Source organism: Rutidosis leptorrhynchoides, chromosome 8, assembly GCF_046630445.1.
Source record: "Rutidosis leptorrhynchoides isolate AG116_Rl617_1_P2 chromosome 8, CSIRO_AGI_Rlap_v1, whole genome shotgun sequence".
NCBI classification, from domain to species: Eukaryota; Viridiplantae; Streptophyta; class Magnoliopsida; order Asterales; family Asteraceae; genus Rutidosis; species Rutidosis leptorrhynchoides.
This window is the reverse complement of record NC_092340.1, coordinates 103,394,036-103,412,589: the sequence shown is the minus strand read 5'-3', so window position 1 is coordinate 103,412,589 and position 18,554 is coordinate 103,394,036. Positions and strand designations below refer to the sequence as shown.

The 18,554-nt window shown below is 35.7% G+C and overlaps 1 protein-coding gene across 1 annotated transcript; it reads left to right on the top strand.

Moving 5' to 3' along the window:
• Positions 1 to 15,666: 15,666 nt before the first annotated feature.
• Positions 15,667 to 17,868, top strand: LOC139863697 (uncharacterized). Its single transcript, XM_071852305.1, has 6 exons — positions 15,667 to 15,696; positions 15,993 to 16,228; positions 16,311 to 16,569; positions 16,938 to 17,117; positions 17,194 to 17,349; positions 17,701 to 17,868. The coding sequence occupies exons 1-6, from the start codon at positions 15,667 to 15,669 to the stop codon at positions 17,866 to 17,868; spliced, it is 1,029 nt and encodes a 342-aa protein (XP_071708406.1).
• The last annotated feature ends 686 nt before the right edge of the window (positions 17,869 to 18,554 follow it).

Sequence of the window (18,554 nt, the reverse complement as noted above, 5' to 3'; positions counted from 1 at the left end):
CAAAGGAGAATGACGTTTCCGGTCATATAAGGTTTCGAAGGCGTGGCGTCGATCCTCGAATGAAAATTTTGTAGTAAGAGAGTTTGATTAAAGGCAAAGACGTTTCTCAAGAAAATTTGAAGTTGGTAATACAAACTCGTATTATGGTTTTCAAGACTTAAATCGTATGTTTGTTCGGTCCGTCGGGTTGTGGATGGTACGCGGTACCCATGTCTAAACGCGGTCCCGAGGCTTTTTGTAAGGTACTCCAAAATCTAGAAGTGAAACGAGGATCTCGATCCGAAACGGGGTACATTTCCCTAAGGCATATTGAACAAGTTTGCTAGGAATTGAAAACGTTAGTTGGAACGAGTTTCTCAAGAAATTCGCGTCGCGGGAGATTTATCGGTTTCCAAAAACGTTCGTCGGGGCAAGTTCTCATCGGTTTCTGAAAGAAAAATGTTCGTCGGAACTATTCACCCTCGAGGTGAATACTAGTATAACGTGGAGAGTCTCTTCCCCCATTGAGAGTTTAGAGTAAAGATTTCCTGAACCGGAAGTACGAGTGTGATGAGAGAGAAGTTTCCGCCTCGGTGCGAGCATAACGAGTAAATCGTAATTAGTCAATAAGACTGTGCGAGGACGAGATAGTATACACGTGTAACATACGGTTGAAGTCGAGAGGAATCGGTAATTCATTCAGAAGCATAAGTATAGTTCGACAAAAGTCGAAGGGGTGTCCCCGGTATGGTTGTTATCAATTTTCTCGGGGTTTTCGGATGTCCAAACATGAAAGGATGAAGTCATGTACATGGCACATGGTGGTGTTTAGGTTGATCGAGTCTAACCACCATCACGCGTCACTAGAACTTTGGTATGTCTTACCGTAATATAACCACGTTGATCGAGTGTCGTTATATTACGCTAACTCATACCTCCATTCCCACATCACTCTATAGATTCAAGTTCGTGTCATCGCGAAAATCTAAAATGAACAAAATGTAACGACGTCTCAAACGTGACTCGTATTAAATCGAAATATTTTCTACAACTCTAAAGAAGCGTTTCCCCGCGGGAAGTGTATAAACGATTGTTAACGTCAAATCGGTTCGATTCAAACAATAATGTATTTAGGTATGAAAAGAGTAACGAGTCATGATAACGAGTAGCACGCAACCGTAGTGATAAATGTTGATGACGATACTCACCTAGAGTAGTGATGGTAGTAACACCAAAAAGTAGATAGTAAGAAACACCAGTGGGAAACCGATAGTAAGTTGAAACGGTGGCAAATAACAATCCGGGAGACAGAGTTCCCGAACAAGTGTGACTAATGAAGTCGTCGTCTTCCATACGTGTATGAATCATGAATTTACGTGTGTTACCAAAAAGTGGCGGAATACGAGTTCGTATGATGAAGGTTGGGTACCATTAAAAAGTTTGCCTAAGAATGATTCAAGTATAATGCACAAGTAGTCAAGTAAGTGCTATCTATGGCAAATGTATGTCAGAATGCAATGGCTAACTATCCGGTTGTAGTCTAGACTCACTAATGCGTCCTAACGACTCTGTTAGACACACTAATGCACGTCCTAGTTCCCTACAACCAACGCTCTGATACCACTTGTAACGACCCGACCAAAACCGTTATTGACGGCGCCGTTAACTCAGGTCCCGTTGCGTGGTCGTAGTCCCTATATGAGACTCGTTTGACCAAAATTATGTCGCATTCATTTGAAAGGTACAAGACTTGCAAGTTTAGTTTACGAAACCGTTCGACAACAAGTCTAAGTTTACAAAAGTCATAAAGTATAAATGAAATAACTTGCGACATAATATAAGTTGAAAAACACAGTTGCTATAAATAGCGTAAGTATGTAAACAAAAGTTTGAATCCAAAGGTGCTATCACTAGCGTATGTATGTATGTATCTTGACTCCAAGCAAATAATCAGAGTGTATGCATGTATGCTTGACCCCAAGCAAGTATGAGTGTACGCGGAAGCATGTATCAAATAGCCAAGTATGAACCTGAGAAACATATAGAAAACTGTCAACGAAAAACGTTGGTGAAATCATAGGTGTTTGTAATAAACGTTGTTTTTGAACCACAAGATTTAGTATTCCCATAGTTGATTATCAAAATCGTTTGCATTCCAAAAGTATTGTTCGCGAGCACCCAATTATCAAGACTTAACGTTTCCTTCCATAGAACCCCATCACAATAGTGTTAGAACATACACTGTTTCCCGAAAATATATTTCATCCGTAGACGGTAGCGAACCGTCCGTAATGAGGGTTTGTCAAACCCGTATGGCCACACAATATAAGTTCTCGCTTACACCCTGCAAGTGTAACTAATGATAATCGAATTGAGGATTTTTGTTCTAACTCGCTGTGGAATGTTTGTTTTCCTTGTACTTGTGTTCAAAGTATAAAAGTAAGTAGTACAAAATGTAACAAAGTATATGTTTCTCAGCCCACAATTTAAAAGTATAAAAAGTTGTTGAAAAGGTGGGACTATGATCTCACCTCGAGTGCACGAGTATAAAAGTACTTCAACAAGTAAACGTGTGCATGAAAGTTGCTTAGCCTTGACCTAAACAAGTAAGTTATATCAATTAACCGGTTACGACACAAGGTCGGGCGAAATGTGTTCAATTAGTCCTATGGCTCGTTACGACTCGATTAAGTATGGCATGTGAATCACGTTGTCAAGTTTCATACAAGAAACAAGTATAAAAGCATGTTAGAATGATTGTATAAAAGTTTGGTTAAGTTTGACTAAAAGTCAAACTTGGTCAAAGTCAACGAAAAAGTCAACATGTTCGGGTCGGGCCCCGGACTATTTTTCTATGCTAATTATTCATATACAAGTATATTAAAACAAGTTTCATGTGAATCGGAGGTCGATAACTAGTCAAACATTTCGCGTGAAATGGGACAAAGTGGGCAGAATCTGGCCAGGCCAGATTGCGCGCCGCGCGGGGAAGGGGCGCGCCGCGCCACCCTCTGTGCAGGCATTTTTCTGTTTTTCAAAGTATGCACGAGCTAAAACCAAATAACCACATCTTATGATCCGCAAACAATTAGAACATGTATCTTATATCATCGGAATGGTAATTTGACGAGGAAAACACCTAGACACATTCCATCAAGAAATTCAACACTTACAACAACCCAAAACCGCATTAAACGTTCATAATCAAAGTTTCAAGTTCGTAAAACGTATTTTATGATTCGGGAATCCAATTTACACATACGATATGCCGTTTTGAAGGTAATGAAGCATACATTACAACTAAACACTTACTAATAACATTTCATGGCATTCGAAACATCAAAAGCTCGTTTTAAGTCTATCAAACCCTAACCAAATCCGCAAAAATCAATATTCATGTTTTTGAAATTTCCTTAATCAACCTACGCATCAAAACGAAGCTAGTGATACTAGTAACACAATTAAAACATGCACATTAACAATCAAACAACATTAACTCATCCAAAATCAAAGATTTAGCACACCCATTTCAAATGTTCAAACTAGTTACTCAAAACAACGAATCGAGCAAGCAAAACATATATTCATGTTATACACGAGCCATAGACACTAACTAACATCATTTCAAGTCAAAAACACGAATTTATAGAAATCTAGAGTTTTTAGAAAGTTACCCAAAATCGGTGTGGTTAGTATCAAATCGTAGAGAATGATGAGAGGATCAAGAATATGTAGTCGGATTTGTTGTGAGCTTCCAAGATTGGATTTAGATGATGATTTAGTGAAGTTGGGAGAAATGGAGTTCTTGAGCTAGAGAGAAAAAGGAGGTGAAGATGGATGGAAATGAATGGATGAGAATGGTGGGTTGACTAGTTGACCTAGTCAACTAGTTTGCCCACTTGACAACTTCGGTCCCTCAAGTTTCAAAGCGGTTGCGGGAATTAACCGAGCGAATATTTTAAAAACGCTCGAGTAAACGAGAGATGTTATAATTAAATAACGAGAATATAATGAACGTTACTCACGGAAACTATTAATTTAAATACGGAAGATTATGTTTTTTTAAAAAAAAAAGACGGTGTTAAAATTAAATTTAACGGAAAAACGCGGGATGTTACAATAAAGATAGGAGTGAAATGAGGTCTTAGAATAGGATGAGTTTACATCTCAAGGTCGCCGTATTGTGCATCTAGTTGTCAAAAGTTGAAGTTTGAAAGAAAATCGAGATAGTACACGTAGTTGTATAGTTCGGGGTTGAATAGTAGTTGGCCGATTATCAGAAACACAAGGACGTTATGTCAAATAAGAGTGATGTATCCTTGGATTGCGGGTTATCTTAAGTTCCAGTAATATCAGACGGTAACGGTGGAATAACAGAGGTACGTAGTGTGGTACGTGATGACGAGAAAAGTTGATCGGATCAACAATTATGTATTCGAATTCTTCGTGCAAAAATAACGAATTTCAGTTCCGTTGATTTCGAGTCGAGAGAGTATGCCTTTCGGGTGTTTAAGTAGAATTATTTCCATATTGAGTTCCGTTATGTGCTATACGAATTTAGCTAGAAAGGTTTGCATGCAAAATTACGTTCAAGGTTCGAACACGGAGAGGTTTAAAGTTTTCCTTAGTGAGTTAACGAGTTTAAAAGTCGTGTAACACGAGAAAAGTCAGAAATGAATCTTTGGTAATAACAGAAGAGATCTAAGATTTTTACGAATACAAGTCCAAGTTGGTAGAGTTTCCTGATTACATGTGGCTTGATTTCGAGATTGATTGTAATGCCTTGACCATTAACATCATGGTCTAGAAAATTGGACTTCGTTCAACAGAAATTCTCACTCGGAGAATTTGGTATAGAGTTGCTCTTTTCTCAAAAGTTAGAGCGTAAGATGGTGATGTTGTTCGTTTTCCTTCTTTACTTAAATAAGTTAAGATGTCATCCATAAATACGATAACAGATTTGTCTAGATAAGTTGCATACGTGGTTTAGGAGGTTCATGAATACGGACGGAGTCCTAAATAAATCAAACGGTACTATGAGAGATTTACAACTAACGTTGCGAGTTCGGAAAAAAAAATGGCTTAGGAGACATCGTCTCCCTTAACCCCCAATTGATGATAACCGGAACGGAGGTCGATTTAGAATACACGGGATCCACGCAAATAATCATGAGGTAATGGATACGAGGAAGAGGGTATCGGTTTCCAACCGAAAATTACTCGGTTCACAATAATCTATACCTAGTTGTAGGGAAACAATTTCTCCCTAACGAATAGGTTCTGAGCTCCTTAGTTCTATAGGTGTCGAGTCCAATTTCTTAACGCATATCCTCCGATAAAATTTATAGACACACAGTATCTTTCCGTTGGTCGCTTACGTTGCCTAAGTAGTATCTAGAGGAAAAAGGTGGAATGTAAAGAGTACAAGTCAAGGTCTCGGTTGTAAAACGTCTAGCGGTAATCGAATCGAATAAGTATGAAATATACGGTTTGTTGTGAAGAAACGTACCCGTGACTAGTCCATCGTCGTCTCGGGCATCCTAGGCGTTGATGTTGAAAGTTCAACGGCGTGCGTTGGGGTTGATTTTCTTATTTGGGCATTCATTCCTAAAATGACCCAGTTGACCACATTCGAAACAAGCACCCGTCCTGTGTGCGTTGGGCATCATTCGAGCGACGGGGGTGGTACTTCCACAACGTTTGGCGACGTGACCACTTCCTTGGCGCCGGTGGCGAAACCTGCCACATCCTTCAAAGTGATGCTTGTGGCATTCGTTACAAAAAGGTAGTTTTCCGGTATAGCCTTTCTTGTCGTTGGAGGCGAAAGGCTTCTTGGAGAGGTTGTTGTGGTTGTGGTTGCTTGATTGAGAGGCTTCCCATGTTCTTTTATTGCCGCTCGATTGGTTCTCGACCATTGGTGCCGGCGTTTCCATTTCATTCGCCGTGTCTAAAGTATGGCGGGCCATTGTTAAAGCCTCTTGTAGGTTAGTGGGTCGAGGTGTCATTACCCTGTGTTGAATGCTCTTAGGGAGGCCATCCATGTAAAGTTCGACTCTTAGGGATTCGGGAGTCATGATATTTGGACACATTGTGACTAGTTCGGTAAACCGTTGATTATAAGCTTCGAGGTCGTTCCAGACCGTTTTTAAATTCCTTAGACCCTGTTCGAGCCCTCGAGTCTCGTCGCGTAGAAAGCATTCGGTGATCATTCTTTCTCTTAATTCGGTCCAAGAGAGTGTGTGGGCTTCATCGCTATCCATCGATTGTACGTACTTGTTCCACCACGAGAGAGCAATGCCGGTGAAAGTGAGGGTGGAAAACTTGACCTTATCTTGGTCTCGACAACCGCTTGTGTTAAAAACGGTCTCCATTTGTTCAAACCATCGGGTGAGAGTAATCGGTCCTCCGGTTCCATCGAAAGTGGGAGGGTTGTACTTCATGAAGTTCTTGTAGGAGCAACCTTCGATTGAATTACCGGCTCCATGATTGTTGTTGTTAGAAAAGTGATCGGCCACGGCCGTACCCACGGCGGTGGTTATCATTCGTTGAAGAGCTTGTTCTAGAGTTTCGAGAGGAGTATTGTGTTGACCTTGGTGAGCCATTGTTCCTTCATGAGACAAGAATATCGTTGGTTAGTATTTTCAACAATACTAACCGTGGCATGGAATAAGGATAGAGAGAAAATTTTCCTTGACTCGCCTTAAATTCTCTATGTCATAATGTCGGAACGTCCATGTGAATCACCGTAATATAATCCCGGAAATTATATTACCCTGATTCTCATGTGCATTTAACATTACTTCATAAAGTCAAGGTGGCGCATCAAAAAAATTTATCAACGTAAGATCAAGATCGAATACAAGTTAGATATGATAGAAGAGTTCGAGTATAAATGCACAATTAGTCAAATAATTCCTACTTCAGTCTATATGCCGGTTGTAGTCTAGATTCACCTATGTACCCTATGACTCGGGGTGGACACAAATGAACTCTAAATCCCTACAACCAAGGCTCTGATACCACTTGTAGCGACCCCGACAAATCGTCAAGTGACGGCGTCGTCTACATGGGTCCCATTACCTGGTCATAAGTCTTTATGACAACGTTTGACCAAAATATGTCGCCTTCATTTCAACATAAAGATTGTTTCCAAAGTTTAAAAGAATTGTTCAACCAAAAGTTTAGTTACAAGGTTATAAGTACAAATGAAATCTAGGCGACACGGTTTAAAGTAAAGTCATAAGACGCTCCATGAAATGCATGTATACTCTACATCCAATGCAAGTATCAAATAATGAGCGGAAGCATGTATCACATATCGTGCAAGACCTGAGAAAAACAAAGAAATCTGTCAACGAAAACGTTGGTGAAATCATAGGTTTAAGTAAGTAAGTGAGTAAAAGTAAGTAAGTCGAACCACAAGGTTTGCAAAGTTGAAATAATAGTAATACATTCTAAAAGTTAATATTCACGAGCACCCAATTATCAAAGCTTAACATTCCATCCATTGTATACCCCGTCCATAGTGCTAGAACAAACACTGATTCTCGAAAATATATTTCATCCGTAGACGGTAGCGAACCGTCAAAGATGAGGGTTGTCAACCCATATGGCCATATAACATAAGTTCTCGCTTACACCATCTGATGTAACTAATGATAATCGGATTGAGGATTTTCGTTCTAAACTCGTATGTAGAATGTTTGTTTTCCCGTTCTTGTGTTCACTTAGTTCAAAAGAATCGTTTATGTTTTCTCATCCCAAAAGTAAGTTTAAAAGAGTAAAAGTGGGACTACGATCTCACCTTGTATGCACGAACCAAAAAGTACTTCGACAAGTAAACGTGCAAGAAACAATGCTAGTCTTGACCTAAACAAATAGGTTGTATCAATAACGATAGTCACGAAGGGTCAAAGATGTTCAATTAGTCCTATGGCTCGTTACGACTCGATTATGTAGCATGTGAATCAATTAGTCAAGTTTCATGCACGATACAAGTAATTAAGCATGTTAGAACGATCGTATAATTGTTTGGTTAAGTTTGACTAAAAGTCAAACTTGGTCAAAGTCAAAGTCAACGGGGTCGGGTCGGGTGTCCGAAAATTTTCTCATGATGAGAAGTCATATACGAGCATAATAGTCAAGTTTCATGGTAAACGGGGTTATAGTAAAGCGGGAAACATTTTTGTGACATGAAAAACAAAGACAAAATGAGCTGGGCAGTATGCGCGGCGCGCTATGGGTTGCGCGGCGCGCACCCAAGTGTAAATCCTGGTCAGAACTTAACCACGAAGGCAAACATCTGGGATTTCTAATTCTGCGCGGCGCGCGGGTATATGCGCGGCGCGCAATACCTGGGAAACATGCAGTTTGCAGAAAAATGGTCCAAGTCACGAACCAAAATACAATTTAACACATCTCATGCACCAAAAACACTTAAAACGCATATCATATATCATTAGAAAGGTAATTTGACAAGGAGAATAACTAAACGCATTTACTCAATCAAAACCAAACAAACTCATATCAAAATCACCATTAATGATCCGCAAACAATCAAGACAAGTATCTTATACCGTTGGGAAGGTAATTTGACGAGGAAAACTAATAAACACATCTCATCAATCAATCTACCTATTACAACAACCAAAACCGTATCTAATGCTTAACATTAACCGCATACAAGTTCATAAATGCAATTCAATGATTCGGGCAACCAATTTACGTGAATGATATGCCGTTTCGAAGGTAATCAAGCATACAATCCAACTAAACACTTACCAATAATAATCCATGGCATTCCATGCATCAAAAGTCCATTTCAAGTTCATCAAACCCTAACCCAAATTCACCAAAATCAATAATCAAGTTCATGAAGTTTTCTAAGGCAACCTACACATCAAATTGAAGCTAGTGATGCTAGTAACAAAATTAAAACATCAACTTTTAACATCTAACAACATATGATCATCCTAAATTCAAGAACAACGCACCAAAATTCAAGTTCATGCTAGTTACACTAAAACAACGAGATCGAGCATATAAATTACACACACGACATCACAATGAGCCATAGACACTAACTAACACCATTTCAAGTCAAAAACACGAATTTAGAGAAATCTAGAGTTTTAGAAATGTTACCCAAACTTGATGATATTGGTATCAAAATGTAGAGGATGAAGAGAGGATCACGAAAATGTAATTTGTTTTGATGTTTGCTTCTCCAATCGGATTTAGATGATGATTTTATGTTTGAGGGTTTTGAGTTCAAAAATGGGAAGTAGAGAGAAAGAGGAGGATGAAGGTGGGAGGTGGAGATGAAATGAATGGATGTGGTAAGTGGGTTGACTAGTTGACCTAGTCAACTAGTTTGCCCATTTGGCAATCTCGGTCCCTCGAGTTTCAAAGTGGGTGCGGGAATTAACCCAACGAATATTTTAAAAACGTTCGAGTAACGGATGACTTTATAATTAAATAACGAGGATATTATGAACGTTAGTTAACGAAAGATGCCAAATTAAATGACGAAAGATATTATTTAAAAAAAAGACGGTGTTAAAATAAATTTAACGGAAAAACGCGGGATGTTACAACATAAACGCAAGGATTTGTAGTAGTTCGGGTGGATGTTAACTAATTCACCTTAATCCACTCCCCGATTCACTAATCAGGATTTTTGCTTCACTAAGCACCTTTCTCCAAATTCGGTGGAGATCCAATTTATAAGCCTTGTACTTCTCCTTAGACAACAAACCTAATCCTTCTATCCCTTTAAAAGATTACCTCCAACTTAGATCAACTTGTCTTCACCTTGGACAAGCATTAATCTCCAATGAGATTAATCAACTCCATAATTCTCTTCAAGGAAGAATATAGCTAAGCTAGCATATGCTTCTAATTACAAAGTACAAAGACTCACCCTTTTCTAGTGATGACAATCATAAGACAATTCTAAGGATTTTTACAACACTATGCAAACTTACAAAGATAAAAATTTAAAAGTAAGTCTACAAATACCCCTTTTATAATCTATGAGATTATAAAACTTCTCTACATATGTAGAAGAGTTACGTTCTTGTGATTCTCTGATGATTTTGAGTTGTAGCATGCAAGAGGTCAAAGTCTTCAAAGTTCTCCAAGCCTTGCTATTTCAATAGAGAGATAAACAAGTCAGCCGTCTCTGCGGCTTGGACCACGGTCGACCGTGGGTCGACCACACGCGGTTCAGTCCAAAATATCTATACATTGTGTAGCCGTTTGAATCAGTTTTGAACATCACTCTTTGGATACTTACTTCATTTAACACATGCAAAAGATACCCAACATCCTATACAAGTACTATATGCATTAAATGTCCATTTACCTTGGATGTATTGCCTTGATAGTGACTTGTCATGATCAAAGTGGAAAGTCTAACATTCTTGGATACAAGTCATGATAATTATTTGAGTCAATCTGAGTTTTGTCATAATCCTTTATTTGTAATTAACACATTTGCTAAACCTCTATTGGTTGGTCAACATGTCTTTGATGACACAAACCCACTTTAATCATAAAGCATTAGTATTCAAATTTGAACTTGTTTGTAATTAATTAAGTGTGTTAATGATGTCTTGACAATTTAAGAAAGTAATAACAATTAAGCATGTTGCAAGACATCAAGTTAAATCAAGTTTAAACTTATTCATAAACTTAATTTTAGACTTAAGCAAACCTATGTGTGTTAATTACCCATTGTCTTTTAACATTACTAGATTATGACATTTTAAGCATTATCCAAGTAGTACAAGCATATATTAAAGTAGTCCAAATACTAGTTTGTGGAATCCAACTTGTAACACATAGCAAGACATGGTTCATACATACACATATTAAATACTACTTAGAATTTATCACTTAGCACATAATCAAATAATACACATGTATTAGTAGCAAGTAGTTAAGTAATATTCATGTAATGACTAGCAAGAGATCACTTAAATAATCTAGAATTAAACATGTAGTGATAACATAGCATTAAGCTAAGGCTATGTAAGTTTTACTTGCAAAGTGGTATTTGCAAGATTAATGTATAAGTATACATCAATATCTAACACATGTACAAGGAAGGAGCAACTCTTGGTTGGGACTTGGTGACCATCCTAAAAATGTCTAGATACATTTTAAATGTACATGTTTTCCTAAAACACTTATGTGTTATCCTTAATCAAGGCTTAATCGTCATTAAGGTTTCATTAGGCATGATTAACCAAGATTAGTGTTCTAGTGACCAAAACTCCTTTAGGTATGAATGAGGCAACTGTTCTAAGAATGTTTGAACAGGTTTCATGATTTATAGATGCCCCGAAGTAGTCGAACTAAAATTGATGGAATTTGGGACAGAAGCTTCTACGGTCGATTCACGGTCAGCCGTAGAGTCGACCGTGTAACCCTGATTTCATAAATCTGGGTGCAAGTCTCTACGGTCTGACCTGCGGTCGACCGTGGTTCAAACCGTGTAGCTCATTTTTCTTTTTAAGCTTTATTTGGTTTTGGTCTTTTGCTACAATAAGTGTGGATTAATGAACTTGTATATTTATGTCAAAATGTCTACCATCACCTTTAGTTATGTGCATATGTCATCATCAAAACACTTATTGTTATGGGTTAAGATTAATATAGTCATTAAGCATACTCCTACATTAACCCACATTCTCCCCCAACACATCGGTTTCCACCAGTGGGCGACAACGATTGTCACCACTCGTAGCCACCAGGCTACCATCAATGTCGCTAGGCAGTGACGGCTAGCCACTAATTACCTCTACCCGCAGCCCCCAAAAGACCGGTAACATATACTATTAACCAACCAAGGCTGCCAGCAGCCACCACCCGCCCTCGGGAGCCGCCGACAGTCTTCCGACCACTCGAATGCATCAGGTTTCAACAAAAAAACACGCTCAATCGCAAACCCACCAAAACCCGCCCAACCCCACCATTGAAACCAAAACACAACCAAATTCTAGATCCCGAGAAACTAGGGAACGGAATTTTTGCCTGGTAGCCGTAATCGTGACTAGAGAAGACAATCAGGTCGATTGACTCCGGAGAAAAAGAAACTGAGCAACCGAGCTTTATTTCACACGGAAAGCAATAAAATCTGAACCACCAGGGAGATGTCGGTGGTCAGAACCGGTAGTAGCAGAAGGTTACAAACTGTCGGAGTGTGGATCTCAGTGATGGTGATTTAATTAATATTTATTGGACATACCAATTCTCATTTTAAATTGACAATTTTTTGTTTGGGGACATTATATACATACAATTGTGCTGATGCATATTTTTTATGATCGACGTTGGGCAAATAATGTTTATTATTACATTGTGTACCTATTTGATGTATACACATGAAACTGACCAGTTACAGGAGCATATGTAACTGTTCGAACATATTCAGAGGCCCATTCGTATGAATGAGGGGCATTAGGGTTAATGTCTAGTTTTGCCTATATATATTAGTTAAATGCATTCATTGGGGTTAAGAGAGTAACCCTAGCCTGGTGAGTTGTGTTTGGCGATCCATCGCTAAGGGGAGATCATGCTCAATCTCCCCTGGCCATCGATGTTTCTCTGTTTAATCAATATTGTAAGTTCAACGTTTAAATTTCATTAATACTGATTTATGTTAGATTCATCGTGTTTATCTCTTCCATCTTTTATCTTGCTCGTATATTGTTGTTAAAGTCCTTGATCGGACTAATAAATTGGTATCAGAGTTGGAACAACCGTTCTCGTGATTGGATCAAGACGAGAAAATCGATTTTTTGTGTGTTCTTCAAGTTTGTGCCCTAAAATCACAAAAATCGAATTCGTGTGTTTATTCTTGAATTTGTTTTGTGAAAAATGTTCTTTAGGATCATAAAAACTCACATCAATTTACAAATCCTGTTTCGTTTCATAATCATTGAGATATCTGAGTTTTAGTATTTGAAAAATTAAAACTGATTTTGATTGATTCCTCAATGTTGGGTGTTTGTTTGTAAAATTTGAGAATGTGTTAATGTTTAGCAACTCCTAATGCTACTTTCTGCAAATTTTTATGTATTCTCATGAAGGTTTGAAGTGTTTTTTATTAGAGGTGTGTGTTTTTGTCTTGATAAGAAAGAACATACAACATCAAGAAATTTAGGTGACACAAAATGTAAAATGGTGAACTTTTATTGTAGGTCCCATGTGCTTTATTCTTTGTGTCTCCTTGTCCCCCATTTAAACACATTATAGATTTTTTTTTTAAATTTCACAATGTTCACCATATTTAATGACCGTTATCTTTTCCTTTTAAATCTTAAACGACTGTTAAACCTAGGGACTATCAGTACAAAATTTCCAAACTATTTTCAATATTTTGAAAAAACGGTCTCTCAACTTTCTGAAAGTTTGATTTTTAGCACCTTAATTTTGAAAATTTACATGTTTGGTCCCCAAAATTTCGAAGTTTATATTTTTGATCCTCAACTTTCCTAAATTTTTCAGTCAAAAATGTGTGACTAATTTTAATGTATAAATTAAATTAATAATGATGTATGTCTGAATTCTTTAATGACTGATAAAAAAAAAGTGTAATGACTGATTAAAAAAGTTCGTATATGTGTACTATATAAACATAAATAATAATTCATAATCATAGTATGACATATGCTCGACTTACAGTTGGTTTCAGATGAACCAACATATAAATCATACTCCGATGATGGTGGTTGTTATCTTTTACTTCTATCATTTTTTAAAGAACTTTTCTAATGACAACCCTAAGGGCTGTCATTAAGAATTCAAGACATGTAAATTTGATTTGTACATTTGAAATAACTACCCACATCCTAGAAATAATTACCTAAAATAAATAAAATGTACCATCATTTTTTGCACAATTTTTTTCTTAAAGACAACCCTAAGGGTTGTCATTAGATTTTTTCTTTTTTAAAATTGGTGAATGGATTTAAATGTTATACACTAAAATAAATATTTAGAGTTGTCATCAACACTCAATAGTATAATCAAGTAACCCTCCCGACAAAGTTATTAGATAACCTCTATATCTATCTATCTATCTATATATAATTTATTTAAGTATGTTAAAGACATCTTATGTAAAAACTATTACTAGAAAAATTTCAAAAGTATTACTAGTAGTATATACTAGTGAAATGACTCGTGAAATCACGAATTTATTTGAAGAAACAGTTTAATGATGTTTTAGGTATTAAGTGAATGTAAATGCTAAAGTCATTTAGTTTAATGACCTGTGAAACCACAGATTCTGACGAAGTAACTTGTCGTTTTTACAAATATATTACTCTGTAATATACTTAACTTGGTCAGAATAAATGAACTACATTTATTCTCCCACGACATTCTTCCAATTTTTATCACAATTACTATTTTATTTGTCATAAAAGCTTACATTATAACATTTTATTTAGATATGTAGTTCGTATACATATGTAACGTAATTAATCCCGTAAAGAGAACCCATATTTGAATAATAATAATATAATAATAAAATATTAATAATAATAATAAATTTTGCTCTAAAATTGTGTATTTATTTTTTTAATACTCGTAATATATTAGTAATAACAAATGTCTCTTTAATTTTTTTAAAATTTTTTTAAATATAATTATTATATGAAGGTTGTACAATATGATTCAAAGTTTGTACATATGTTCATTTTAGAGATTTATATGATTCTATAGATAAGATGCGCTGATAATTTTATTTACTTTTTACCTTGTTATGTGAACTTTTTACCTTGGGTCAGCATTTTCATTTTTTTTTTACTTTTTTACATATTACTTGGTTAATAAATCAGCTATTGACCTACAAGAACTCTTGCAACTCAACTCAGGTTTTTAAGATTTTATTTACATTTATTAATTATTTGTATATTATATATAGATACATTTTGTAACCGAGGTAAAAACACTAACCCCCATCGATTAATACAGCAATATATCTCGTATATAACTATTTATATGATTTTATCGTTGTAACATTTATTTTGTCGATCTAATTGATAATTAATGAGAGTGGATTTTATTTCTAGAAAAACACGAAATAAATAAATAAGTAGATTTAATATAATTAATAATTAATTAGATTAATGAGATCAGCTTAAAGGTTTAGTTTTTTTATTTCTTTTTAATTTTTTCTTAACAAAGAAATTAGCCTAATAATGACATTTTCATTATAAAATTTTAATAGAAACTATATAGATTCTATATGCTATAATAGTAATTACTCTATATATTTTTTAAAAATAAATATTATTATAATTTAATCAGTATCATTTCCGCTCATTGATAACTTCGTTATCACTAAATATTTCCAACAACCAACAAAACTCAAACAATGAATACAACTAACTTATCAAAAATATTTGCCACATTCGGGGAAATCACTAGATTTAGTCAACCTGGTACGAGATTTAGTATTTATAAACAAAATTTTGATTACTTATTTAAATTTTAAATTAATTAAAATTCAAAACAGTCCCGAAAAGGATCTAATTCCTAACTATCTGCTTAATCTTCTAATCGGCTTGATCTTTCCTAGGAATACCTCACATATCATATGATTATTACGACAAATACAAGGTTTAATCTTATCAACAAATTGAAGACCATTATCATATCACAAACATAAAAATGGCTGAAATTATTTACATTTGTTACAAGGTACTTTTTATATTCAGTATTTTTATTTATACAGTTAGATCAAACTTTTAAGATTTTAGATCATTTCTGTCTTCATTTCTTGCATGTGTTCATGTTATTCCATAATGATTAATCTATGATATGTATAGTTTCTTGTTAAAAGGCAGTGATTAATAGCTAATTATTTGGTATTGAACTTTTATGTGTATATTCATGTGGTACCACATCTAATAATGTTTGTTGTAATTATAAATTTGAAGAGTATTTACATTTACAGCTTGATTTACTAATTACTAATCATTTTTATTGAAAAACAGGGTGTTCCTGTTATCAAATGTAAAAAAAAGTCTTTGGGGACACTGAAGTTGTTGGTATTAGCATGTGCAATGATATGTGGTGTGTATGCATGTTCTACATATTTGAAACATACACACCTTGAAAAAAAGAGGGAACTTTTCGAGTTTCAAGTTATCGAAATGCCTCGTCGTAATAATGTCCTTTATCAGTCTCATATCGCTTACTTGCATTACCCTAAACCTAAAGCTCCCAACAGGTAAAACCTTTACATTTCTTTTTTGAAATGTGTATTATTTGAAGTTGTATGCAGGGCTTAACACGAATGCGTGTATTGGTAGGTTTGAGTGCGCTAAAAATCCTGTGCGTTCATTTGTCATTATGTCGATGCAAAGATCAGGGAGCGGATGGTTTGAAACCCTATTGAACAGTCATCTTAATGTAAGCTCTAATGGTGAAATCTTTGGTCTAAGAAGCAGGAGAGAAAACGTTTCTTCGATAATTGACACCCTCGATAGAGTTTACAATTTGGACTTGCTTACTAGTTCATCCAAGAATGAGTGTTCTGCTGCAATTGGATTCAAATGGATGCTTAATCAGGTAACGTTTCAGCTTCATCTAGTATGTTTGGTAGTTGCTGTTAGCTAGTAGCTGGTAGTTGTAGTTTTTTAGATTTATTTCGGTGTTTGACAGAGTAACTGAAACTGTTAAAAAAGAGTATCTGACAAAACCTAAGAGTTTTTTCTCAAACGCTAGTTCTAGTAGCTTTTAGCTTCAAGTTTTTCTCTCCATGTAAAAGCTTTAAGTTGTTTTAACCAAACGAAGTTTTTTGTTAGATAAAATTTTTTACATAAAAGCTAGAAGTTTCTAAAAGCTTCTTCGTGTCAAACATACACATCGTTAATTTAACATATTACTACTCATCATTATATGTCCATGTTTTTTGATAACATTATTGATGGATTTAGGGATTGATGGAATACCCTAAAGAGATTTTGGATTACTTTGCTAAAAGGGGAGTTTCCGTTATTTTCTTTTTAAGAAAAAACATGCTGCGTAGACTGGTTTCGATCCTTGCCAATTCGTTTGATAAAGATGCCAAGCTTTTAAACGGGATTCATGTATCTCATGTACACTCACATGAAGAGGTATACATAATTCTTCTGTTTTCAAACAATGGACTTTTTAAAGTATATGTCATAGTATTTTTGAATTTGCATATAGGCTTTGACGTTATCAAAGTACAAACCCACGATCAATATAACATCATTGGAATCGGATTTGGAAGAAATGGAATCAACGGCTATAAAGGCGCTTGAGTACTTCAACAGCACAAGGCACATCATTGTCTATTATGAAGATCTCATCAAGAACCCTTATGTAAGTAAATAGTAGTTATAAACAATTAGATTATTATTATGGTCCAAGTCCGATTCTGAGTTTGTGTTAGTCCCAAATATAGTGAATCATGTACATTCAACAAGAACGAGAATTGTAAACACAAAGTATAAATTATAATATGTACCAAGATTATAATCCACGACTTCCTTGATCTCGGTTAGTGTTCAAGTCTGTCTAGTGACTAGAGAGAACTTGAGAAGCGAGTGTACGGCTTTGTAACCAAGGGTGGGCTTGAGGGTTTCAATATTCAACAAATTGTTGTTATAGCTCTAACTCCTTAATAATGTGCTATTTTATACTTATTGAATTCATCATTAATGTGATTGTTAGAAACTTATACAAGTTGAAGATTTTTTGAAGCTACCACGAATGAAATTGAATAGCCAACAGGTGAAGATACACAAAGGACCATTATCAGATCATATCAACAATTGGGACGACGTCAACAAGGCTCTCAGTGGAACAACTTACGAGAAATATCTTCGAAGCGACTACTGATTGATTGATGCCCAACTCCAACAGCGTGACACGGTTATTCATTATCCCATAAAAAGGTGTATTGGGTGGCGGTTAATTCTAGTTAGTAGCTCACTAACAGCCGTCTTGCTATGTGCCCAAATGTGAAAGTTTAGAAATGTAAATGACATTGCATATCAAGGCTTAAATGCTCCTTTTTTGATTGTTTGATAGTTTCTCTATTTATTGATTGTATGATGGTTTTCTATCCAATAGCGAATTTGGATAACATTGGTGTGTTTTTGTATCTGTTAAACAACGAACACACTGTTATTGTTAAAGAGTTCTGCCTTAGAAGTAATGGTTGTAGATAATTTTATATATACTAACCTTCTGTTTATTAACCCAACCCAAACCATATTGAAATTAAATCATATTTGACAGTTAATCAAACAATTTTTTTCGAAGTAGCTGTTTTTGCAAACCATTTTACAGATAGAGTTTTTTCCCAAATTTTTTTTATCGAACTAGTATAGTATAACCGACCTTCCTAAGGCCGGTTTTACGTATTACACTTGCTTTTCGGAATCCAAGTCAGCAAAAAGAGCACTTTTCGAAAGTCAGGAATCCAGTCATCAGAACCGGCCTTGGCAAGGCATCGAAAGAACTGCGTGCATTAATGTGTATTTAATATTCAGTGGTTGGGAACACGTTGAATGATTGGGTTA

Excerpts from the sequence above, each read along its gene's own strand:
- LOC139863697 (XM_071852305.1), top strand. The coding sequence starts at position 15,667 with ATGGCTGAAATTATTTACATTTGTTACAAG. Across the intron at positions 15,697-15,992 it reads TTATTTACATTTGTTACAAG|GGTGTTCCTGTTATCAAATG; the intron begins GTACTTTTTATA and ends ATTGAAAAACAG. Across the intron at positions 17,118-17,193 it reads ATGTACACTCACATGAAGAG|GCTTTGACGTTATCAAAGTA; the intron begins GTATACATAATT and ends ATTTGCATATAG.